Genomic DNA, 27,474 nt, shown 5'->3' with positions numbered 1-27,474 from the left:
CATTAATGTTAGGCTTAGATTTGTTTTTTGCCACTAAAGTTAGGTTCGGTTTTAATTATTAGCATTATACTAATTCTTTGTAACATTATTAAAATATAGCGCTAATCTGTAATATTTTGATGATTTGATATAGGTCTATATCATTATATATGAAACTTATTTTGTACCCAAGATCGTTTACCTTGGGTGATAAGAGTTTGACACGCATTTTACGGATTCTAAAAGAGGTAGTTTCATAAATAATTATTTTTTCTTCCGAATAAAAATTTAGTGTTTGAATTTTTATTCACAAAAAAGAAAATTTCAAAAATAAGTTATAAAAGTATGTTTTATAAAACTTTTAAAGTAAATGCTAAATAGAAAAAAATTGTAAACAAATGAAAGGGGCAGAGGAGGTGATAATAACATAAAATTAGGGATGTCAAAAAAGACTGAAAAAATCCGATATCTGTATCCGAGGTAAAGCGGATATTATCCGTATCCAAAACAAAACAGATATTATCCGTGTCCGAATACAACAATGTCGGATGCGGATACGGATATAGGCATATTCGTATCCAATAATATTTTTTTGTTTATATTTTTTTTTGGATTCTTAATATAAAAATAAATTTTATATTAAAATTCGGATCCGGATATTATCCGTATCTAGATAATATCCATCGGATCCGGATTCAGATATAATCTTTTAAAAAATTTTAGATCGGACCCGTATCCGGATATGAATTTTCGAATACGGATACAGACAGATCCGTATCCGAATTATTCGTTTGACACCTTACATAAAATGATGCATTACAGAGGACAATTATCATATCACTTAATTACACTTTATCTTATCAAGGAGGATGAATTGTTTGAAGTAATTGATTCAATATTCTAATTACGATTTTTCCTTATTTTAATATTTTATCGACTCATTTTATGTCATTATTGCTATATATAAGGATATAAACATACGTCACATCATCTATAATTTATTAATGCTATAAAGAATTAATATAATGCTAATAATCAAAACCGAACCTAACTTTAGTGAGTAAAAGGAAAAAAAATTTAGTTGAGTGGTAAGTTTCTAAAAACATAATAAGTTTGGTGACAAAAAAATCTATTTTTCCTTTTTGAATCTATTTATTGGATTTTTTCCGCCTAAATTCTTAATTTTATTATAAGAGTTTGTGTATTTTGACGTGGATCTAGTTGTTCAGAATATCTACATTTTTATACAAAATCATAGTTGTGAGTCTTGTGACCGGTTATTCCAAAACATTTAAAGGATTAATATTCATATATTCATCATAATGCAATAGTATAAAGTATACAGGATTGAGAGGAAATTAAGAAATCAAGAATAAAGTATCAATGAAAACTTCGACACTCGTGAAAAACATGTTGTTTTTAACAAAATATGTGCTGGCTTTCCGTCGTCTTGCGCCATATAATGAATTGAGGTAATTTGAAATAACTTTTTTTTTTGTCACAAGGTAATTTGAAATACTTAATATCCTGTCTCTATTTTATGTTACAACTACCCTATTACAACTGAAATTTTATGTTATGTCAGATTTACCTATTTCAAAAAAATAAATGAGATCCATATGTGGACACCGTTTTGTTGGCCTCTGCCATGTATCGGGCTAGTGACTGCCACGTGTTTCTATCAGATGGAGACACGTGGCAGTCCCACATATGGACACCTATTTATACGTCTTATGTTTGTACTACCTCCGTTTTTTTTTTTGCATAAAAACACACATATTAAGGAGCATTAAATTATAAAATTTGTTTCCACATATGCCCATAATTATTGCATAAATCAGTGGGAGTAATTGTAAAGTCAAACATAGAAACTTGGAATCCAGTGGTAAGTTAGAAAAATGTGTTAAAAATGTTTTGAAATTCCAAATGAGACAATTATTTCAGGATAAATTCTTTTTGCAAAATGGACAACTAAATAGGGACGGAGGGAGTAATATTCTTGTTATGCAACTTCAACATATAAATACAACTGTTCAACATTTTACTACATAACCTGCAACATCTTATTAATCAAGAGCAAAATTATTTACCGAAAAGAATTGAAAATATAACGTTTAAATATTAAACATCCTAATAAACTAATCTTTGATACAAACCAAAGTAGGTACCGAATCAAATTACCAACAAAGTCTAGGTTCTTGGACTCTCTTGTTCACTGATCCTTAACTTCATCAGCCAGATTTCTTTGATCCTACATGCCAGGTCTTCCACGTAACTGTTACTATACTGCGAGAAGCTTTAGATGCATTTGGACATCTGCCATAAAGCCAAGTGCGTGCATGTTCCTTACCGAGCTGACGAGCTCACGCCGATTATTACGACTAACTTGACTATTATTGCTGGCGAAAATTTGCAGGCTCCTAAGGCTAGTGCTGGCCTTAGAGCAAGTCCAAGAGTGTCTTAGAGGATGCCCTATATAAATAATAAAATATAATGTCCTAGTAGTTTAGGACATCACTTTTATAAATTCACTCCAACAAAAAGCCTTATCCACAAGCTCTATTATTAAAATATTAATATTTTGAATGAAAAAGTAGAGGGAAAAGTAGTGGGGAGAGAGAGAATGATAATATTTTATTATTAAAAGTGAAATGAGGCACAAGTAGGTGAGCCCTAAAAAAAGGACTGAAGTAAGTTGTCCTAGTGATTTAAGGCATCACTAGGACACTGTTGGAGCAATGTTTTCAATCAAATGCCTCAAATTATGACTTATGACATCATTTGAGACGGCTATTGGACTTGCTCTTATATGCTCGAATGTCGTTGAGGTGGTTCCACCTTATATAATACTAGTGTGTTACTGTAAAAGGTAAATTAATGTTTTAGCTTTTGTGTTCGAGTGAGCTTGGTTGATTATGATATTGATGTTGCTTGCAAATTCTCGATCTTATCATTTGAGTGTTTTTATAAAGAAGTAATAATAATAATAATAATAATAATAATAATAATAATAATAATAATAATAATAATAATAATAATAATAATAATAATAATAATAATAATAATAATAATAATAATAATAATAATAATAATAATACATTACAGTCGATGCTCGTAATTCGTAAATTTGGCATTATTCATTTGCATTGGTCGTGGCTATCAGAGTATCAGTAATTTCAGGTTATAATTTTCAGCTGTGTGTATTTTCTCTCTTTTTTTGCAAGGACATAGATGTTTGATACCGTAGTTTAATGTGCAAAGTTTGACATGAAGATCTGATGTTATATTGTGTTCTTTATTCTTTAAATGGGAAATACAACTTCAAAACAGCTACTTTAGTCAAAGGACTTAAACAGTAGAGTAATCTTCCATCAGTTTAAATTGTACTCCCTCCGTTCTAGATACTTTTCCTATTTTCCTTTTAAAATAATTCGAAATACTTTTCCTACTTCTATTTTGGGCCACTGCAGTAACAGTTTTATATACATATACAGCTGTTAAAAAAACAACACAACCGAACATCACCCCACTACCCCATTAATGCTTAACCCACATAGATTATGTGTATGTAATATTGAATTTTGATTGTTTGTCTAAACTTGATCATGTAAGCTGATTGGTTGAAAACATAACCTGAGGATTACATGTAATGCTATAGCTATTGTGCTTCTGTGTGATTGCTGCTAGTTAATGCAAATTACTTAAAACCGTGTTTTCTTAAAGTCTGTGTCATTCGCATAAGGAGAAAAGAAATAAGAAACAGAGGGAGTACTGGTTATGGAAGATTACTGCAATAAAACATTGGAATTGCTCTTTAAGTCCATCTCCAGTTTAAGTTGAAAACTTAAAAGGTAAAACTCTTATATAATTAGAGTAAAATGCAAAGTGATGACCAAACTTTATCTGTTTTTGTATTTTAGTGGCCGAAATTTCAAATTTACAAATACATGGCCAGACTTTGTTTTTATGTTTCAAATTAATGGCCAAGGGCTATTTTTCCAAGAAAAAATTAATCTTTTTTTCTCAAAAAAGTGGCCCCTAACCACATTTTTGATGAATTAAGACAATATATGGCCACCGTATTGCAAATTTGAATCCACAGCCACTAAAATGAAAAATGGATAAAGTTCGGCCACTATCATATACTTCTACTCATACATATATTCTGTATCATGCTTCTTATTGCATTCAGTATTTACAGAACAATTCCATTGCAGATAAGTTTATTTTATTACTTTGACTCAACTGTATTCCATTTAAATATATTTCTACTCATCATCTTTTGTAACATTAGCCCCGCATTTATCAATCCGATATCTTCGAGATTCCGCCTGATACATCTAATATTTGACCAAGACTATCGTTTTACAGGTTCCTACTGATCAAAAACTTCCATCCCTGTATCTTTTAGACAGTATTTTGAAGAATAGTGGGAGGGACTGCATAGAGTGCTTCACCGCCAGAGTACCTGAGGTTTGTTTTAAGTTATCTATGATGCCCCATCACCACTTCAAACAGAGTAGCCTTGTTCCTTCTATCCTTATTGAATTTGTGTCTATCTTATACTTTATTATGAATGGTAGACCATGTAAATGGGAGTGATTTATCCACCGCACAATTGTGGAAGGATACAAGTCTTGGGAATAATGATCAAGCTCTACGATGTATTTGAAAGAGAAATTTTATTTAACTAAATTGTTCATTATGACTGAAACAAAATTTCTCTCCATTCTGCTGCAATTTTTTTGCTATATCATGTATTCTTTTCGCTTGTCCGTTTTTAACTAATCTTTTACTTCACATTTTTCAGAAGTCTTATCATCTTATTGCTGCCTGAAGTTAATAGTCTCCTGCAACCCTTTCTCTAATTATTTTTTTAAAGTTTGATCCTTCATTCCATATTTATCTCTCGAACCAATCTCCCATCTATTCCTACACCTGCACCCTCGTGTAGATGTTCTTACTACAAACACAAAATTATGCCGACCAACTAAGAGAATTATTTTAAGAGCAAGCCAACTGAATAAAATGAAGATATTGGTGATGCAAATTCCAGAATAACAACCAACTTAGATATAAAGTTACCTGAATGGTCACCAAGTCAAGACTAAGAATCTTGGCGCTACTGAGCTGGGAGAACATAGTTTCAATCAGATCTTGATAGTGTCTCCAGACCGTCGAGCTTAATAGAAGATCCCAAAATTTAATAATTCCATTCTCCAACTCAGAACCTTCATAAGACATCCGAAAGAAACCAATAGCTTCAATCTATTACAAATTCTATCGCTAATAACATAACATATTAATACCTATGGTTCCTGAAAATTTTATTCACATAACTTAACATATTTTTTCTCATAAATTTACCTGTATATATTGATAAAAAGGCACCAAACAGCAATCAGCCAATCACATAATAATCGTATAAGTTAAGAGTTGTAAAGAAGGTACCAAATAGTGTCGATACGAAATCAAAAAAAAAAAGATAATAAGCCCTTTGACTGGCATAGTGCTCTGAAGCACTTGTGGGGATATGTTGATCTGTATCCAAAGGTGAGTCGAGATACAGATTTATTGGCGTTAGAGACATGGAAGAGGTGTAGCAATTATAAATAACATAGGATTTGGTAATGTACCAGATATACTTTATAATTGGCTGTCTTTAGGGAGAGGAGAGCGTCAACTTGAATGAAGAAGATAGTACTTTCTAAGAAAAATCCCAATATAAACTTTCCATATGACTGAACTCAGAAACATCAATGAATAATGTAGTAGTAAAAATTTAATCTCAAACTACAAATTCCAAAAGAGCAAGTCTGCTACCTGATTAACATGAAACTCTGCCCGATCAAATGCAGGAACAATTATTTCACGAAATATTTTAAGATCCGGGACACAGCTTTCTAGGTTACACTGATATATTATACCAGGGCTAAGGAGGCTGATGAAAGAAATGAAGACTATTGTGTCCTCAGGCCGGGCAGAGATATCAACCACGGTGCCTATGTCAATCAACAGCTTATGCAGAAAAGTACCAGTTTTTAAGTCCCTTAGCTGCAGAACATCTTTAATTTCACTCATATAACTCACAATTATTTGATTTTTGTTGACAACAATAGCTGATTCAAGCACATCTTTCTCAGCTTCATCGAGGACATCAGTCCATGTAGATGGTTCCTTCAAATCTACCCGAACTAACTTATATCTTGGTACATCCTTATTAGTCTGAAAGGTGAACAAAGAATTAACATTGGCAATGGCTCCATAATATGCATCAGAATTGTCAACAAGCTTAAACAAAGTGAATAAGATTTTTCCCCTTGTAACCTCCAAGTCCATTAGAAAAAGCAGAATTATCACAATAGTACAACTTGTTGACAGGATCACTACTCTCAAAGGTATAAAAAAGAACATACTGCAGAAGAAATTAGACGTGAGATTAGTTCAAGCTTCTAAATATTTCGATGAAAGACATAACTTTGCTTTGCATAAACTATATTAACGGATTTGTATAATTTAAAACCGGAAGATAATAGTTTGATGTCCTTGGGCAAAGCTATGAAAGACATAAACTTCTTACCATAGAGAAAATCAATTACCATGAGTATACAACAATTCTTATATGAGGGAGGTTAAGGTGATTGTATATGTCAACTACGACATATGTTCAAGGGAGAGGAGACCGACAAACAAAACCAATACTATGATTTTCTCTTTCAGTTTCAAAATTTAATGACTTTTAGAACCTTACTGAGTTTGAACAATAGAAAGAAAAAGAGAGACCACATTAAGTAAAATTCGTAACATTTCCATCATCTGTTACTTGGGCTCCAAAAGTATGTTTTGGATTGGCAGGATCTTCCCAACATAAAATATCGTCAGACTGATATGTGCCCAGGAAATGACAGTACACCTGATGATCAAGATTAGCATTGGGTGTCCCAGCATCTACTTTTCACCTTCCCTGAAACAAGATCATTGCTTTCATGACAATCAAGTTACGACTTACAACAGATGTATGACGATATTGTAGCATAAAATCATTACAAAAGTGAATTTTAAATCTTCGGCTTGCTTGAGAGCCGGGAAACGACAATAGAAAAAGCCTTCGCTATCATCGGTCCAGTTTATGTCTGAGAATTTGACCTGTAACAAAGCAAACATATCATTAATAAAATAGTTACATTACAAAAGAAGTAAAGCATAAATTCTGTAAGGTTAAACAAGAAGAAGGTAGTGACAGCCTACAAGCAAGGATTATGATTGAATAATGCTGTAGTTGTGAAATACAAGTCACATTTATATTCCAGATAGGCTCCATCACCATCATATATATGGGCCATTAACCTGGAAGCTTATTACTATATACACAATTCATTTTAGCCATATCACAAATCACAGTTTGTTGTTTTACTCCACAGGGAAGAATGGTTGATGCAGCTGTATCGTTTACCATCGAAAAACTTCATGAATTTGTTTCCCAACAAGTAAACATTAGGATTGGAGTGAAAGATGGTATAGGGTGGCTTAAAGATGAGTTAGGCTACCTGCTTATCTCTGTAAGAGCTGCTGAAGCACACCAAGATAAGGATCATATCCGTCGATGGACAGACAGCGTCAAAGATGTTGCTAATCAGGCGGTTATTATCCTGGAGAGGTTTAGCGCTCAACGAGAAGAACAGGCAGCAGATGAGCAAGGTGGTGTTCTGGACTGTATCCGGAGATTTATCTGTATCTGCAAGAAAGAAGCCAATCTTTATGATCTCGGTAAGGATATCGAGTCCCTGAAGCAAAAAATGATTGGGATCAAGAGTAGGCGAGACGAATACCATATCAACGACATGATCATCGCCACTCCAAACGTGCAAAAGAGAAGGAGAAAATTGCTCAGAGCAGCTTCCTTCGACCACGAGAAGGATGTCGTTGGTTTTGGGGATGATGTTCGGACTTTGTTGGCTAAACTTGGTAATGAGGATCCATCCCTTGGATTAATTTCCATTCACGGAATGGGGGGGCTGGGCAAGTCGACTCTTGCTAGTAAGCTGTACCACTCAAGCGAATTAAGCCATTTTAAAAGTCGTGCTTGGGTTTGTGTCTCTGAGGATTATGACATCACACATGTTCTGAGGAAGATAATAAAGTGTTTTGAGGTAGATGGACAAGATTCGTTGAACAAAATGGAAGAGGTAGAGCTGTTGCGGCACCTGCGAAAGATACTTCTGCAAGGTGATCACTATCTTGTGGTGATTGATGATATATGGGATGTAGAGGTCTGGAAAAAGATTAAAAATGCTTTTCCTGACAAGAAAAACGGAAGTAGGATTATTATAACCACGCGGAATAAAGTAGTTGCCGAGGGTGTAGAAGACACATGTTTCGTCTATGAACTAAGTTTTTTGAGCAAAGACGAGAGCTGGCAATTGTTCTGTAAGAGAGCAAAACCAACCCCCAACCTGGAGATGTTAGGTAAGGAGATGTTAGATAAATGTGGAGGTTTACCTCTTGCAATCGTGATCCTGAGTGGGCTATTATTGCAAAAAAGGACCTACAAATTTTGGTCCGATGTGAAGGACCAGCTTTGGAGAAAGTTGAAGGGTGAGTCTTCAGAGATTCAAGAACTACTAAATTTGAGTTATGATGACTTGTCTTTCAACATGAGACAATGTTTTCTATACCTTGCAAGATACCCTGAAGACCATACTATCAGAGTTTTTAAGTTAAAGTTGTTATGGATTGCAGAGGAATTTGTTGAGGAACACGATGAAGTAGACATGGAGGATGTAGCTGAGGATTATGTAAATGAGCTTATTAATCGCAATATGATTCAGATAGAATTACAGACTGCAGATGGGCAAGTTTTGGCGTGCAAGATCCATGATCTTGTACGTGATCTTGTCATAGAGAAGGCCAGGGAGCAGAAGATACTGGGAATTTTTGACTCAAATAAACATCATCCAAATCCCATACGTTCGTTGCAAGGACAGACACGTCATGCAATCTACAATGGAATTGGTGAGTACTTTAAATTACTTGGTCCTAATTCTGGCAATTTAAATTTGCGTTCATTAGCGCTAACTACTAAAACTGCTAGACTTCAAGTAGAGGAAATAAAGTTGATGTACACAAGATTCCAATATCTCAAAGTGCTAGACTTGACCAGTGTGAATAAATCAGTGGGGATACCAGAAGAAATAGGAGATTTAGTTCTCCTAAAGTTCTTGGGTTTAATGGGTGGTCCTTACTCTGGTAAAGCTTTAGTGATTCCTCCAAGTATAGGCAAATTGAAAAGGTTACAAACTTTGCATGGATCAGTCTATATGCATAATAGTTACGTATTTCCAAAAGAGATATGTGAGCTTAAGGAACTAAGGCATATATTCTTTAATGAAATTGAAGGGAATTTGAATATTGGCAGCGACCAGACAAAGCTCCAAACCATAAGTGAAATAATGTATAAGGAATGGTGCCATATTGAAACCAATAATTGGACCAATCTCCATACACTTGTAATTTCAGAAGAATATGGTGATGATGAAGAAGAAGAAGAAGAATATAGTTTGGAGTCTATGGCAAATTTAACAAGTCTCAGAACATTAGTCCTCCTACTGGGAATGGGAGTGGGTGGTGTTATTTCAACAATGCAACCACTTTCGTCTTGCAAACATCTCAACAAGTTGGTGTTGTTGTGTAAGATAAAAGATCTAGCAGAACTGAATTTTCTACCAGATTCAATTACTGATTTAACACTATCAGTTACCACTTCCACAGAAGATCCGATGCCCATTCCGGGGAGTTTGTCAAATCTTACATCCCTTTGGTTAATGAACTGTGGAGACAAAATGGTTTGTAGTGCAGATGTGTTTCCGTGTCTACAATTCTTAAGAATACAACCCGACAGTGGTGGTCCGTTTGAACTTCAAGTTGATGACGGAGCTCTGCCTTCTTTAAGAGCTTTTACATTGGAGCGCCTGCCTTTTTTAAGAGTTTTTTTATTGAATGCTGACAGGGATATGATTCCGCTACGATTAAAGTCTCTTCCTAGTGTACCAGATTTCCAAGAATATTTATTCTAAATTAAAAATAAAGGCAACGTATAGTTGAAGGGATCCTATTTTTACAAATTTTCTATCATTTCTAGTTTAGGAATGTTATATGTATTTTTGAATAATGGTTTTTCAAGTATTAATGTGAATTTTTAAAGATTATTTAAGATTCTATAATTTTGACTGTATTTAATTTGAATTTTAAATAATACTTAAAATTATTTTTTTTAAATCTTGAGATTTTGAATCAAATTAAAATAATTATATTTCAAAATTTTATAATATTCAATTAGGATTATATAAGATACATTAAATGATGTATTCAAGAATTGTCTGATCTTTTTGGATGGTATAAATTGATGTGTATTTCTTTTTCATTTTTGAAGAATCAATTCAAACGTCCCCAACTTAACAGATTTTATTATCACGGTCACTGTTGTTCACAACCAAACCACACAGATAGATTATACGAGTGGTTGAATACAATTTATGTATTTTTCGGCTCATTTTCAAAATCAAATAAAAATAAAAATATAAAAGACAAGTTCTTTATAAAATTTGAGGCGGGATTGCTTTCCATATGACAATCAAGTTACAACTTACAACAGATGTATGATGATATTATAACATAAAATCATTCAAAAGTGAATTTTAAATCTTCGGCTTACTTGGGAGCTGGGAAACGACAATAGAAAAAGCCTTTGCTCATCGGTCCAGTTTATGTCTGAGAACTTGACCTGTAACAAAGCAAACATATCATTAACAAAATAGTACCAAATGCCTATGGTAATTGCAATTTCTATTTTGTACAGAACACTCAATGAAACTACATACCCATGGCAGAAAATGAGAGCCTATGCCAATTATTTAGCATCTTTGATTACTGCATATACACTTAATGCTACTTTCCATCCTCGCTGAGTTCACTAGGATCAAGTAAAACCTCTAGTTGTCCATCCAGACTAGCATAAAACACTGTAAAGAACTAGAGCATATATAGATAATCAATAAGAAGTTTTTAGTTTTGAGTAAAAAATATTGAAAATAATAATATATTAAGAATCACAAATATTGCTATATAGTCAATTAAACAAAATATTGCTATATAGTCAATTAACAAAATATTACATAGCATTCAGAAATCAGGATAGATGTTAAGTACCAAGTTAAACAGCTAGTTAGGTGTATTTCGAGCACACATGCATAGATAGATGCTAGCATTAAAAAAAATTGATGTACCTGAATATAGAGGACTTTTTAAGCTTGAAGACCAGTGTTATGGAAATAGAAAAACTTGTACCTTCCCTAAATGGAGCATCATACTTGGGATAATCATATAATTTTGTAAGCTTTTTTTGAAGCTTCTCTCTTGTTTCACATTGTTTCAACACCGACTCTGTCAGATCCACCAGCTTTTGGACAAGAAAAACAAGATCATAAAGTTACAATCCCAAGAAGGAAAAGGTGTTGAAAAATACCAGCAGCCCATCTCAAGACCAAGAACTCGGATAAAATTTCATAATCAAGCCAATATAAAATTTCACAATCAAAATCCAGTCTTGCTTTGTAAAAAAGAAATTAAATATCTTTTACTATGCTAATCGCCAGATGAGGAAGGATACAATTTTGAGTCCCGCAAAGCACAAAATGATGGATGACCATTAAGAAATGGTTCACAAACCATATTTTGCAGAGTGAATGGTACAGGGAAGAAGAAGGGTTCAGGGATCGAGGAATATATGTAACTAGGATTGTGCCCGCTGCCGCGAGCTTAAACTTTTAAAAAATTTTATTTCTCGAATAATTTAATATTATATATAAATTATTGTTAATAGTATTAGGGATAAATTAGATTTTGTAGATTTTATATAAATTACGTGTAGTTTGTTTTTTTAATAATATTATGTAAAATTATATAAATTAAATTCCAAGGTGATTTTGATATCAAGAAGTATACTTCCTCCGTCCCAAGAAGAGTGAGCTGGTTTAACATTCACGGAGATTAAGAAAAAAATATTAAATTTAGTTGAAAAATGGGTAAAGTGGTGGGACCTATCAATATTTAATAATAGATTGGAGATAATGGACGAAAGTAGTGGGTGTAATAGTGATTACTTAATAAAAAGAGAGTATAAAATATAGAGGTAGTGGAGTAAGTATTATAAGTTCATTTTTTGGGACGTTCCAAAAAGAAATAAAGGTCATATAAATGGGACGGAGTATGTTACAATTGATAAGAAAAAAAGTTTAATCTGCACTTCCTGATTCGAGTGGCCGATAACTTTACTGTTTTTCATATAAAAGCAAGATAGATCACCAACCAATATTTTAGAAAGCCAAGTTCAATTTGTCCATTTTGTTTTCAATCAGCCCAGCCCAATTTGTTTTCAAAATATGCATTTCTCTTTGCGATATGTACCTGGCTAAAAGCCTAAAACTGAACTTTTCGTGCTTCTCAACCAACATCTTTTAAAAAAAAATCGATATTTTATAAATTTACGCTATATATGTTAAATTCTATTATGTAAAAATTTTAAAATTGAAATTCTTTAATTTAAGAATTTATATAATAAAAATGATTAATATTTTTTCATAACTCGATTATTGTGTTAAAAATTTAAATATCCGTTAAATATAGACTGATGTAGTAGATAACTATTAAAGAAATCATTTTTTCAAAAAATTATTATAAAATCATTAAGATGATATATACCGTATATTATTATATATATACTTCCTCAGTTGTTTTTAGTTATCACCACATTGGTCTCTTGGCCTTTTGTTGCAACAGCCTGAAGTAAATAACAAAAAGATCTGATAAATTAGAGAATATAACTACTGAACTAAAACTTGACGAATTGAACAATGCCTTGACGGACTTAATTTAGCATCTTAATCTGAGGAACCCAAATGGTGTAATCATCCCATGCTAGCTATATACCATCACCACCTGCAAGGCTGCAGGAACTTGGGAGCCCAAATTGTAGACCGAACAAACACCATCACCATGTCAAAACTTTATATATAAGAAGAGATACTGGCATTATATCAAGTTTGGTATTTAGCACCACTAAACATGGGCAGAAAAACAATGACGCATACGCATATGCAAGTTTTTGTATCTTCTGAGCAAAATGCAACACCAACTAAAACTGTCAAAAGCTAACCGTTTATTTGAGCCGGTACTTGTCAAAAACTGATGCATGATGTCTAGCTTTTCCTCCCATTAAAAACTGCAAATAAGAAATCAATTACTTAAAGTACCAAACAAAGACACCAATAATAATTTCAAAGTATCCTTAATCACATTGGACATCTGGGCTAGCTCTGTCTATTATAAAACTTTAGAAATTAACGGAGGTAAGCAATTCCTCTTATTCAGTTTTAAAATTTTCTTACACGACTTCTGTCAGAAAGAAAGCTTTCTGGGATTTCACTACATTCTTGCTGCAGTATCTAAACTTCATTGTGGAAATATCAAAGGCACAAGCTTTCTCTGTTTTTTTTTTCTTTTAAAAGGCTATCACTTTATGGTTCTTCATCACTGATGGATGTTCAAAAACATGTCACATTTAAATTGATAAAATCCATTAGACTATCAACTCAATTAGATAAGGCCTGCAGTTAAAGAATAAAAAAAATAGCCACAAAAAGAATTAAAAATACCTAAAATGACAACACTGGGATTTGAATCAACAGACTCGTTTGCATTTCCATTTGCATTTCCAGGATTATTTTCCTTAAACTCAGCTCGAAAAGTCTCCCTGCAGCAAGCACAAGTTGACTTGAACCATACACATCAAAAGAACAGTAAACAGAAAGCTGGATAGCAATGGTGAAAACTCAAGTACATGAAAATGAAAAAAGCAGTTGCAGGCCTCTTAGGCTTGTTAGGATCCTTAGGAACCTTGTCCTAAACAATTGATTTTGCACGGCCTCTTAGGCTGTAGATCATTTCCTAACAAAAAATTATTAGTCATAAATTTGTCTTGGCAGTAGCTGTATACTTCTTTTGAGGAGAATAATAGCAACATGTTTCAACATCAACAGCCTACAAACTTCAGTTATGAAAAGAATTGAACTATTACTAAATCCGATAGCACAGTATGAAGTGGAGTTCCTAAGACTCTTTAAGAATTCAGACCACTGTTTGCATTGGGGATTTATTTCGGTGATAACTTTTTCCGAAAACTTCAATTTATTTATAGCAAGGATTCTGATTCAATTGATCTTAGCAAGCCTTATCAATAGCTCAAGTAAGATACATCACCAAAGGTGTAAGTGGAATTTAATGGAATTTACACTATGATATGGAAGCAAGCTTACTTGATTGATTGCAGAAGGAATCTTGGCAAATGCCAGAACATCAGCAATCTCCTTGCAACTTAAATTACTGACAATTATTGATTTTGTAAGGCCGGGGACTTTGGCACTCTTACATTGCTGTCCAAACAGATATGATATCCTGTATCCAAGCTCAATCGCTCCAACCACAACCTTCTTCGTATTATTCATAACTTCTGGAGTTAGATCAGGAACTCCTAATCCCAGTCCCATAATTGGCATAGCTTTCGCATCTCCGGAGCTCAAACAAATTTCTGGATCGTCTGAGCCCTGAGTTTCTCTGTGTTCGCAGTCTAGTTACAGTGTTTGAGCCATGAGTTTCTCTGTGATCTCAGTCTAGTCAACTCTAGCCCGTTAACTCTGCAACACAAAAAAAACTGTTGTTATAGTTTGATATATATAATTTGTTTGCAAAAAGCTTATATTATAGACTTATTGGATTGTAGATCTTGTTCAGTTTAAGCAATAAATCAGAAAAAGAACAAAAGTACCTTCCCCATATTTTTGAGCTAGGTTTTTTTACAGGGGCACTACTAAGAAGAGGGACAGTATTAGAAGCTTTAGGCTTCAAAGCATCTCCTAAATTTTCGGTGACAACCTACTCATTGACTCTTCCTTACAACAAAACCCAAAGTAAAACTATTATCTGCAACATAATTAAGCAAAATGAAAATAACATAATTATTCTCATACCTATATTTATTATCTGCAACATAATTAAGCAAAATGAGAATAACATTTTTACTGATCCAAACAATTGAAGTATGGTATGGATCGTTAATCATCATCAATATGATCAAATTTTATCATGAGAGCAGAAGACCTTGGAATTCCAACAGCATTGAGGATAGTTATAGTACATGGAATGTAAATGACTGCCCATTTAGGAACTTCAACTTCAGAAACCAGACAGGTCAGTGGCAAAGCGACGCAGTAGAGGGTAAAAGTGACAACATGGGCCACAACTTTTCTTACAAAGAAGAAATTGTAGAGCAGATATAGCTTCTTCCAAAAAGTCACTTTCTGTAACAGACAACAAAATTTCGAATTACAGAGTACCTAAATGTCTGCCTGCTTTTTTGATTTTTCAACTATTTTTAGAATATACAAACTCAAAAAAGAATAAATGATAACATGTCTGCATAGAATATGTTACCTTGTTTGTTGCAATTTCGACCTGGGACGAAAGGATTCGAACCTCCGAATACCGGGACCAAAACCCGTTGCCTTACCAGACGGCCATTTTTTTAAGAGATTAGCTGGACCACAAGACCATCTATGTTGTTGATACCGGAAGACTTTGAAAGTACTCGGAAGCTCACTTTTTACCTGAGTTACCAATAACTCAATGCAATTAGCATCTCTCTTTTCAATTTCTTTGTTGTTGAAATTTGAATACAATCTAAAATAAGTACCTGAATATTTTCAAACAAAAACGTATTTCCATCCTTTGAGGGTTGCGCGGACAGCCAAATCCATATCCTCGACAGTAGTCCTATCCTTCCATCCTCCTGCCTCATTAAGTGCTGAAATTCTCCACACACCAGCAGTTCCTGCAATTAAAATCACATTATCAATCTATACACAGTATGATTTTAATGCAGATATATTTCTTATTTCTTATTATCATTATTATTATTATTACCATTGAAACCAAAAAATGCATATGTCAGGAAAAAAAAATAACAGTTGAATTAATCAAAATCAAGCCTGTGGGGTGCTATGGGATACCTGTGGAAGTGCAGCAAAGAGAAGAGCTCTAATTTTTAGAATAAATATCATGCCGTTCAGGAGTAAGATCAGCAGCTGCCAGCAGCCGACTACAAAAGCAGGCATATTCTTAGTGCAAAATCAGAAAATATGTATCATTTAGTGACCTTCAACTGTACTAATTGTATAGTCATTAACAGAAACACCTCCAACACTACCAGAACTCGTGTTTGTGACACCTCTATTCGCTGTTCTCAACAGGAATGCAGCCTGGCCTGGAGGTTGAAGACTCATTTCGTTGCATGACATAAACACTACTTCCGACATGCTTGGTCTTGCAGCAGCAGATTCTTGCACGCACAGTACCGCAATATGGATACATCTAAGGATTTCAGTATCATATTCATGTGTATTCCCAAGCGCCGGATCAACTATTTCCAAGACATTCGATTCTCCCCAAAGATCCCAAACCTGGGAGAAATTTTTTACATAAGGCCACAAGTTGGGAATTCTACATGATTAATTACTTTATTCTATTGAGTGTAGAATATTGGAAAGATTGTTACTTACATGTCCAATCATGTTGATAAAGTTCTCGGACTGGTAACTGCTGTTCTTTCTTCCTCTACCCACATTATTGCCTGGCATTTCAGGCATTTGCCGGTAGGAGGACCAAGAAAGCCATAGCTTTGGGGGCTGCAAAGTTGAATAATAAATTAGGTTGTTGCAGAACATATTTTCGTAAAATGTAAGGTTCTTGAATGCATACCAGGTTTTAGGTTTTTTTCTTATTTAATATTGAAATCCTCTAAAAGCTCGATTTAATCTGGAAGAAAAATCTATTAAAGTAGATAAGTCATCCAAAACAATTACAAATAATTATCAGATATATAAAGAACATTTAAAATTTTACCATCAACTTGTAGGAAGTCATCGTCTACCTTTCACTTTCAGTACCAATGAACAAAGTCTCTCCTTTTGGTTAACAAATGATTGTTAGATGATATTACAAAAAAAATAGAATATAAAACAAATAAAAAAGTCTGATGGATGGAACACAAACCACCATCAAGATGCGTCGGCATGACAATACTTTGAAGAGAACTATTCTCATTAGACAAAATATTACGCATAACAGAGTCAACATTAACAGAGCATTCCCTTTTATTAGGAGAAACCAGTTTATAACCTGCAACATACATGATTGATTCATTAAACCAGTTTATAACCCAATGTTTTATGTTTGTTTTTTTCAGATGAGAATCAACCAAGACTTAGAAGATGGACATTAGCCTATGAGAGTAAATGATCAACATACTTGTGGATTGGGTTGGACAAATTCTTTGACTTCCTAAATCTTTCCTTTTTCCTGGTGGAGGTGGCGGTGTGTTGGAGGGGACCACTTGTGAATCCATCATATGTAAACTTGCTGTTGCAAGATATCAAAAGTTAAGCCAATATGGGATGAAAAAATTGGCAGCTTAGTTGTGTATTGCTCTGACCAAATTCATTCTGCATTAAAAAAGGCAGCAACAATTCTTAACATCATCTCTGAAAAGCATACCCAGCCTTCAGGCCATATTTGAATAGCATATCCCGACTCCAGGCTACTCGTGTGAGTGCAAAATTTTGTAATTAAAAAAAAATGCAAACTGATAAAAGGATTTCAATATTTTTGAATTTTATTGTTTTAAAAGGATCTTTTCGTTCTCTACAACTTTCGTTCTTTAAGATTTTTCAAAAAATATCATTTAGAGGGTCAAAAAAATTAAATAAGGATCCGGTTAAAATTAATTTTTTTAAATTTCCCAAACTACCCCTGAGACTTTTAACCTTAACAGTCAAAATTAACGGAAAGGGTGCAAAATGAGGCGCCAAATTAACCAACAGGGTGCATAGTGCAATTATTTAAAGTATTGGTCTAAAATGCCTTTTCGGATATCCTGGGGGGGTTGCGTTTTGCAATTAACTCTATATAAATTTCACTGAAACACATTTAGACATCAGCAATAATTTTACAAATGATATAGAAAGCCTCAAGAATGTAAGACTTGAATTTATCTGCATCGATGTGGCCTTTCTCTGAAGCAATTGCAACCCTCAGCTTCCCTATATAACTAACACTCGCAAAGCCAGTGCTCTGCAAACCCATCAATGTTTTAGGTTTTAGTGTATTTATCATTTCTTAATATATATACAGATTCTTCTAAAGATTTCTTATCTTTTAGGATGGAAAGTTCCTGGCAAGCTTAGATTCTTACAGGAATTATTATCACTATTACTCATTAGAGAAGAGTGTTAGCAAGTTACCACAGGAACACCAGCCACTGTGAGGTAGAAGCCTTTAACAGGATGATTTTGTATTCCACTGCTCCAATTAGATTCGAAAGTGCTATACTTGAATTCTTCACTGTGCTATGAATGAGCTTAGCTGCAACCTGATCAGGAACGTGCACACACAAACACACACAGAATTTTAACACTGAACTCATATATATCTTGTGATTTCTCATAGCATGTAATTTTTTGTTTCTTTGCAATATAATAGTATGTACCTCAGGGCCTCTAAATTTTCCGACACACTTTATTAAGCTGGCGGTCATATAAACAGCTGATGATTTCTTTTTTCTGTCCATCGTTTTGTGTAGTTCCCTTATGAATTCGAGAGGATCTGAAGAGTCTCCGACATGACTTAATTTTGGAATAGGTACAGCCTCAAGGCATGTATCATTTCCAGCAGAAGAAGATATGTTAATGATGCAGCCTTCTTGAACTACTTCGACCATGTGTAATCCAACATACTTGGACACCAGCCATGATCCTGTTAAGTTGGTTCTCACCACGTTGTTCCATTCTTCTACACTTAAATATAATGAAGATTTCGTTCCACCTGAGTTATGCAAATATAATCAATACATTAAATAACAATCATAAATAAGAACTACAAAACGATATTATAAGTGTTTAACATTCCTTATTTGTAGAAATTAGTCACTTATTAGTTATTTTTTTCTAGAAGTATATATCTCTTGGTAGTTTTATGTGCAAACATTGTGTACACACGGGCAAAACAGGAGTTTATAAAATACAATCTGAAGAGATAAATGTACAAATTCACACTTTATTTAGAAATTCTGATCAGATATGATACATACTACTGACATAATTAACTTATCATAACCATTACTACTGTCAAGTAGTATTACCTCTTATTCTAGCATTATTGACCTAAGCATCAATGCGGCCAAAACATTTCCATGCTTTTGCGACAGCCAACTTAATGACCTCACCATCCCCTCCACATTGAGTTCAACAATCGCAGCCCCTTAAGTGTTGATACTATCATACTACCAGGTTTAGGAGCGCTGATCAGCTCACCAGCTTCAATACAGTTGTCAATACATTTGCAAAAGCCTGAAAAGTACAATTCCACATTACAGAACAATCAAATCAGATCTCACAACATAAAATATAACCCTTTCGTAAATCAGGGACTTTATACTAATCATACCCTTTACGCTTAGCAGGTACTTGTGTATACCTACTATCATTATTTTTGCATTTCTTCCTTTATAATAATCCGAGTGTGAGACGCCATGGATGCAGAGCATACTTATTTGACAACGGCAACATTGTCTGGACCTTACTTTCATCCTAATATAGTTTATAAAATCATTATCAACATTGCTCGCTAGAAAGTATAAAATCAAAATAGAAACTCAATCAAAGCACAAAGAATGAAAGAGTCCATTAATACAGATAACGGAAAAAATATACAAAAAACAGTCAGCAATTACCTAAAGAATCTGGATCACATCCGTTTCAATATTCCGAAAGAGATCTTCGTGCAAATTCTGTCCTAAACTGGATTCCTTAATTTTCTTGCAAACTCCTTCACACTGACATAAATAGGTTGATTATCAGGGTGCCAATATTGTGCTTGATCCTTCTCAGATATTACCTGCAGATATGTGACTGTCGAAGTTGACATTGCAGTATAAGTACTATGGCAAAAGAATAATTACTGCGACACAACCAATTTTAAGCATGAAAGCGAATTTCTCAGTTGTAATAACTAACACGCTTCTTGCAGGAAGTCAGCAATGCCTTTCCTTGCTGGACATCAGAAACCACACTTCTCGAAGAACTGTATAACATTATCACGAGGCCCGTGGTATACAGTCGGTCCCTCAGACATCAAGATAATGTCGTCAAACTCAATCAAAGCACAAAGAATGAAAGAGTCCATAAATACACATAACGGAAAAAATATACAAAAAACAGTCAGCAATTAACTAAAGAATCTGGATCACATCCGTTTCAGTATTCCGAAAGAGATCTTCGTGCAAATTCTGTCCTAAACTGGATTCCTTAATTTTCTTGCAAACTCCTTCACACTGACATAAATAGGTTGATTATCAGGGTGCCAATATGGTGCTTGATCCTTCTCAGATATTACCTGCAGAGATGTGACTGTCGAAGTTGACATTGCAGTATAAGTATTATGGCAAAAGAATAATTACTGCGACACAACCAATTTTAAGCATGAAAGCGAATTTCTCAATTGTAATAACTAACACACTTCTTGCAGGAAGTCAGCAACGCCTTTCCTTGCTGGACATCAGAAACCACACTTCTCGAAGAACTGTATAACATTATCACGAGGCCTGTGGTATACAGTCGGTCCCTCAGACATCAAGATAATGTCGTCAAACAAATCAAATGTCTCCGGTGCTGGCTGAAGAAGTGAAATCAGAGTGGTTGATTCTGTTATGTGTGTCAACTGCTGGAGACATTTAACAATCTGAAAGGTGCTTGAACTATCTAAGCCATTGGAGGTTTCATTTATGAAGAGAACCTTTGATGGGCCAATTATCATCTCCCCTGGTAAATGTAATAATTATATGTAAATTTGTCATCAGAAAATGTTTAGTTGCCAGTTGTACTACATCTGTGAATGCTGATAAACTGTTATAGCTGGCACAATAAATGAGTGAAAAATGAGTGATTTGGCCGGAATTCATGTGTAATAATCTACTGGGCATCCCGCTAAATGAAACGCACATGTAATAAGAAAAAGATAAATTAAGAGCTTTTATTAGGACAACAATAGTACTGCAGATTTCACCTTATGCTTAATGTGAAAGGATAGCCACCATTTTACCCCCCAGCAAAGTCTTCATATCAACTACTCAACTACTTAACCATATTGTGGGTCGGAAATTTTATCTATTTTATATTTTTAATCTTAAAAATTGGAAAAAATACATGTGTGCTTAAGTGTTGAACTACCATATTATGGATATGAAACACTTCATTTATTTACAGAAATTGATTATATAGCGAGAAAGAGATGTTATCAAATTACTGCAGCTTTATTACTATTTGCACTTGTTCTCAGATATTCATTTTATCGAGTCGTGCTTGTCATGCACAAGAACCAGGCTTAAATCTTTCCAAAATGTACTACAAACACTTAGCAAACACATGTTTATATATACTTAACTACATGTCTTATATTGTTTAAATTCTATCAGGCTTTGTGAGCATAGATTGTGGTCTGCCCGGAATACACTACAAATCTGACGCAAACTTAATTGACAGTGATGAGAGTAGGAGTTTACTACCTTCTGTCTCTCCAGAAAAGTACTTTCATCATGTCAGAAGCTTTCCTCAAGTAAAGAAAAATTGTTACACCATTCAAGCTTCTTTCGGTAGAGGTAGCAAGTACTGTATCTGATAAGGGCAAGTTTCAAGTATGGTAACTATGATTCTTTAAACCATAATACAGAATAATTTGAGGCTGATGCACCATCCCATTCATCTTGCTATATGTTGGCTAGCCTAATATCATAATGACTACATAGCAATTTTGACTCAAGATTAAGAATGAATAAACATATCCCAACCATAAACTTTTAGTAACTTAATCAAGAAACAAAATCAAAATAAAATGCAGGATTAGAGAGTATGGAAACAAATTCAAAAATTAGAGAAAGAAAATATCACAAGCCTGCAAATATTACCTAAACATCTTTCCGACTATCTATCAAACATCTTATGAGTAATACTGAGACAAAAAACCAATCTCACTCATAAGCAACAAATATGCAAACTTTCTTCCCAAACACTTAAAGATCTTCAAATCATAACAAAATAAACCTGAAACAATCGAACAACAATAATTAGTCATCAAACTTAGACCATATTAGTGAATCTCTCTGGGCTAACTTTGTAATTAAATCAAACAGATGATGGACATCAGAAATTCAAGCAAAATTCAAAATAAATCTCTCACCCTTTCGAGTCCTGTTTGAAGAAGCAGCAACAGACGGTAGAGGACATCCCTCTTCCATCTGAAATACTTAACATAGACATGGGAAATTTGTGTATAAGAGCATATTCCAAAAAAAAAAATCATGCCAGGAAGATAACATGTGGAGCAGAATCAAAACTAACATTAGAAACTTACATCGTCCATGAATTTGTGGAGCTCAAGGGTAAATAATCACTGTATCGCCTTGAAAGAATGCAGAGCAAAATGGGCTCTTTCTTTTTCAAATTCAAATTCAAAATGCAAACATAGTGTTTTGGGAGATTAGAAGGACATAACATTGACTTGTATTTGAATATAAGCATTATCCAGCAGTGTGTACATTACCCAGCAGTTCAACCCGCCATTTCTCAGCATATTAAAGCAAAATGTAGCACGCGTCAGTGATTTGGAAACAAAAACACGTGCTGGATGGCAGTACACGTGCGCCTTGAAAAAGAAAAATTGAAATTTAATGGCAAGAAACGTAATTAGAAGGCTGAAGAAGGGCAGTGATAGTAATCATCCAACTAAAAAGGGAGGAGTATTTATCTATTTATAGATTAAGATAAATAAATAAGAAAGGATAAGACTATAATTTGACACGATTTAATTGGCTTACCAAAATTCATGTTGCAGCATTATATTTATAATAACTAGCCCTAAAACCCGTGCAAGGCACGGGTGTTGTTCCTAGTCCTATGAATTAATTTTTTAAATTTCTATTCGGGAGTTAGCTATCCATAGGCTTAGACAAATATACATCATTTATAAATGAAAAAAAGAAGGTAAAGTGATACTATGGTTTAGCTCTGCAACGTGAAATATTTGTGAGAACTTTGAGGCCAAAAACAACAAAAATTGGTGGTATTTAGGTTTCGCATGCATGTTGCTCAACTGGCTATGCGTATATGGTATCAAATACTAAGAAAGGCGAATGTAGATCAAAGAGATATCCAATTTTTATTTTAATATTCATGAACCTATTATATGAATAATACATTGCTATCCAAGTTGCAAAGGTCAATTGTTTACACTTTTTATTTTAAGATTTAAAATCAGCTATAAGGAACTTTAGAGAAGGAGGCTATGTAGATGTATAAAGATTACAAAATTCGAACCTGTTTTTTACAAAACAGAGAATTCTAACTCGCCCAAGAACAAAATTACACTAAACACTAATTTACATTAATAAATTTCCAATTTCCACTAATTAAATTAATTCATTAAACCCTAAAATATTACAGGTTACAAATTTGACAAACAAAAATCCAGACTTTGATAAGAACACACAAACCAGGAGGTAAACAAACAAAATAAAAGAAAAAAATTGAAAAGGGGCGTGCAATTACCTGGAACAATCATGGAATTCATATGTTCATCCATAATGATCCTGATACATATAAATATACGAAACTTCTCTGGGTCACCTACTCGAAACCTGATTCTCAAACTTCTGACAAAAATTTAGAATTTGATATGTAAGCTATATCGGATTCATAACATTCACGAATTGAAATGACTGTTTCTGATAGTCGGATAGTTACGATTGTAAAATCAGGCGAAGAGTCGGAGAAGGTGAGAGTTGGGTATTGACTGTATAGTGTCTGCAGTGTAAAGGCTTACATTGGAGTTTTGACCCGGCTGGGGCGACGTGGAACTGAGCTAGTTCGGACTTGGATTTAGATATCTCAACTAATTTCGTGTAACGTGGATTTAATTGTCTCATAATCATGGAGGTCGCTATTGATTCACCCATGCCGACCCAGTCTTTGCGCGGCAAAAAAGAAACACAGCCGGAGACTCCGTGACGTCCTGCTCCCCACACTTTAGTGAAAAGGAATTAAAATTATATAATATAATTTTCACTGTCGTTGTTTATGAGTTTTTCGAAGACATGAAAGCAAATAAAAATGTAATTATAACATAATTTTACTTCAAATTTTAATTCCAAAGGTGGGATGCAATTTACAAGTGAAAGTTCATTTGTTTTCAGCTACCTTCACTTCTCACTCTTTTCATCTCAATCTAGCGGGTCAAAAAAATCTTTTCAGTTGATAAAAAGGTCTCAACCTTTTTCTTGCTCAACTAGCACCGTGTTAGGCTATTAGTATTTAGTAGAGCATCTATATGTATAATGGCTGGCTAAATTAATTATCTAAATTTTTTTTAAGGTGACATATATATGCTCCAACGGGATTATTTATAATTGTGCTTGTCTAAAATTACAGTATACCTAAAGGCTTCATTTGGTTCGACAAATATAATCAACTATATTTTTTTGCTAAAGGATAGAGGGTTTGAAGTTTTATAATTTGTAGATAATCTCTATAAATGTCATCTAGATGTCACCTATATGCCATATAGACAATTTTAGCTAAGAGTTTTTCGGGTTGGAGATGGTCGTAATATAATAGTAGATAGATAGATAGAGAATATATAATCGACAGATACTACTTCTGTCCCGCTATATTGTTTACGCACGTATTTTGGGCCTCTGGTAAAATATAGTTCTATAACAGATTTTTAATTTATTTTTTTGAATAAAGTTAAAACGTCAAACTTTTTTAGGAATTTTTTAAAATATATTATGTGAGTATATTTTATAGGAGTTTCAAAATGCGTGCCAAAAAATAACATAAAGAACCTGGTGGGACAAAAGGAGTAATACATAAGATAAATTCTCAAATTAGAATTCTTAACTTATTCAAAAATTTGGGGCTAACCCCAACACAAGACATGCAAGTGAAGAGGGATATGTCTGATGTTAAGTTCTCATTTTAATAGTTTTGTTTGTCAAAATAAAATGTTTCATGATATTTGTCCACATTTTGTTGAATGCAATTTTTATACTAATTTTAATATGGACACATTTATACTATTTCCAAAGTTAGATTATCATAAACTAACAACTTTCAAAAAATAAAAGTTAGATTATCATAAACTAACAACTTTCAAAAAATATTAAGCAAATAACTGTGAAATTTTAATAAAATGGAGGAAAACTGGATTATATTTGTGTGTAATTAATAATAATATTGACATTGTAGCATGCTGGTGGAGCTTGTCCTGATTTTATATGAGTTTAGATTTGGGACTTGAGTCAGCTAAATTTATACAAATCACATTTATCTGAGCCTAGTTCTTAGTTGCCCAAGCTACAGTGATGCAACAAACACCATCATTTAGATCCTCTTAATTTCTGTTTTACAGTAATGCCATAAAATAATGTAATAGAAAGCTAAGCTAATCAATTCAGGTATGCAGTCTGTTGGCTGGAGAATATACTTGGTTGTTCAGATATCTCATCACACAGGAGTCTGGATATAACCGTTGCAAAACCAACTACCAGATCATCATAAAAATGACACTTGCCCTGCATTGTTAGATGGAATGATCTTCTTACTCAATTCATGTTTCAGTTAGTACCTAAAGTTTTATAATCCTTTTGTCATTTACACAAAAACAATTGCCATGCTGCATTACGTTATTAAACTGCCTGTTTCAAAAAACTTACAAATCTGTATAATTACAAGCTTGCAAGTTGGTGGAATTTCGACATTAAGTTGCTGTGATATAGGGGAAGAATATATTCCCCGCACATATGGGACAGAAATTGATGAGCTGGTTAAAGAAATCCTTGCATCCTCATGATTTCCTTTGGTTGCAATATGTGTCTGTGGATTTGTTCTTTTTGTTCTAGTTTTGGTATGTTGCCTATTAAAGGCAATGAGAGCATATAACATTTTTAGTTATGAATGTGTATATGCTGGATGTTAAGTAGTCTCTCCACTTATAAGTGAAAAGTACCTGCTTGCTTCTCATTCATTCCTCAGTGATGTTTTCAGCACTTGTATTCTGAAAGGATGGAGAGACGCTATCATTCTCTCGTGTCTCCTGTAAGATCTTTGTTGGCTTATTGACATACAAAACTAAATCTGGAGGGGTAGTTAAAAGATAATCGAGTAAGATTTTATTCAGTGAGTGGAGGTGAAACTGTGCGTACGACTTTATGCTGAAAGACTTGCCTCTTAATGCTGCATTGTAACTTTGCGAGATAGGCTGAAAGATTTCAATGAACAGAAGAACTTTAAAAGCTACTGGAAGCTGTTTCATAAGTTCGCATTGCTTATTATTAATTACTGGCGCTTGCTGCTAATCATAGTCATCCATCTGCAACAAAAATAAATCATGTTACAAATTCTGAAAAAGATCATGCAACTCGGATACTATTATTTCCTCTGTTTTTTAACATGTCCAGTTGCCAAATTGATCTCCTATATATCCTGTATCCATCTTCCCTGCTATCATTCTGCCCCGGCCATGGACAAAAATAATGATCCACTCACTTGTTTCTGTACAAGGTCTGTTTATTAGATCCACTGCAAGCTTTGGTTGCACTCTGCCGTCATCATTATTGGTGACAGAATTTTTCTATGTTCACCTGTTTTCTCCTAGCATTGCATATATTATACATCCTATAAGTATATGAAATTATTACTGCAACTGATTTATATGCAGATACAGAGCAAGGAGTCGATCGCCAGACAAAAGAAACTTGCTGATTAAATGACATCTTTTTATCTAAATTGATGCTGACATTGGAAGCTTCTATGTTGGTTTATGATCTTCCTTTAACTATCATATGTTAAATGCTTTTGTAACTCCAATGTAGTCTATAACTGACTAACTATAAAAACCAACTGCCATCACCCACACACTCAAAAGCACTACTTAGATGACTTTTGTATACTAAAACATCACACATTAGTGTTGCATTTCACATTAAATGTGTTATATCTTCTGAGAAGGGACATAAAATCAAACTGCAACAAACATATGATGGTGATTTAAGTTGTTATTATCGCGATAAACAAATTTTATACAATAAAATAAAACTGTGTGTGGGTGTGGGCGTGCGTGGGGAAGGAGAGCCTTTGGACTGAGCTTCTAAGAGGAGGAAGCACGAGGGACCCTGAGCACTCAGTATGTTAGCATGAGTAAGAACCCTACAAGTTTTCATGGAGGCTAAACTTAAATTGCACATGAATAATGGTTTGAGAGCTAATAAACGTGACACGGTCG

The 27,474-nt window shown here is 33.9% G+C and overlaps 2 protein-coding genes and 1 pseudogene across 32 annotated transcripts; 1 reads left to right on the top strand and 2 right to left on the bottom strand.

The window, feature by feature from the left end:
- Positions 1-1,963: 1,963 nt before the first annotated feature.
- LOC108222977 (uncharacterized) lies at positions 1,964-7,665 on the bottom strand (annotated as a pseudogene).
- On the top strand, positions 7,358-10,083 carry LOC108222976 (putative disease resistance RPP13-like protein 3). The gene has a single exon (XM_017396984.2). It carries the CDS (start codon positions 7,407-7,409, stop codon positions 10,050-10,052), a length of 2,646 nt encoding a protein of 881 aa, XP_017252473.1. The 5' UTR covers positions 7,358-7,406; the 3' UTR covers positions 10,053-10,083.
- A 2,737-nt stretch (positions 10,084-12,820) lies between these two features.
- LOC108222978 (uncharacterized) lies at positions 12,821-24,231 on the bottom strand. 31 transcript variants are annotated; one of them, XM_064093711.1, is made up of 25 exons: positions 23,742-24,227; positions 22,549-22,839; positions 22,375-22,440; positions 22,103-22,238; positions 21,704-21,812; positions 20,157-20,960; positions 19,874-20,037; positions 19,588-19,730; positions 19,283-19,490; positions 18,632-18,966; positions 18,387-18,514; positions 17,395-17,588; positions 17,140-17,265; positions 16,990-17,051; positions 16,846-16,902; positions 16,647-16,772; positions 16,283-16,547; positions 16,098-16,186; positions 15,782-15,919; positions 15,523-15,695; positions 15,190-15,389; positions 14,858-15,012; positions 14,349-14,726; positions 13,689-13,786; positions 13,031-13,255 (listed from the first exon to the last, which is right to left on the bottom strand). In XM_064093711.1, the coding sequence occupies exons 16-21, from the start codon at positions 16,731-16,733 to the stop codon at positions 15,383-15,385; spliced, it is 759 nt and encodes a 252-aa protein (XP_063949781.1). In that variant the 5' UTR covers positions 16,734-16,772; positions 16,846-16,902; positions 16,990-17,051; positions 17,140-17,265; positions 17,395-17,588; positions 18,387-18,514; positions 18,632-18,966; positions 19,283-19,490; positions 19,588-19,730; positions 19,874-20,037; positions 20,157-20,960; positions 21,704-21,812; positions 22,103-22,238; positions 22,375-22,440; positions 22,549-22,839; positions 23,742-24,227; the 3' UTR covers positions 13,031-13,255; positions 13,689-13,786; positions 14,349-14,726; positions 14,858-15,012; positions 15,190-15,382. The 31 variants fall into 31 exon arrangements, with proteins under 31 accessions (XP_063949767.1, XP_063949773.1, XP_063949769.1 ...); XM_064093713.1 differs by having other exon boundaries at positions 14,858-14,981; XM_064093712.1 differs by having other exon boundaries at positions 15,227-15,389.
- Between the last annotated feature and the right edge of the window lie 3,243 nt (positions 24,232-27,474).

This window comes from Daucus carota, chromosome 5, assembly GCF_001625215.2.
Source record: "Daucus carota subsp. sativus chromosome 5, DH1 v3.0, whole genome shotgun sequence".
Taxonomy (NCBI): domain Eukaryota; kingdom Viridiplantae; phylum Streptophyta; class Magnoliopsida; order Apiales; family Apiaceae; genus Daucus; species Daucus carota.
The sequence above is the reverse complement of the archived record's forward strand: the minus strand, read 5'-3'. Positions and strand labels throughout refer to the sequence as shown.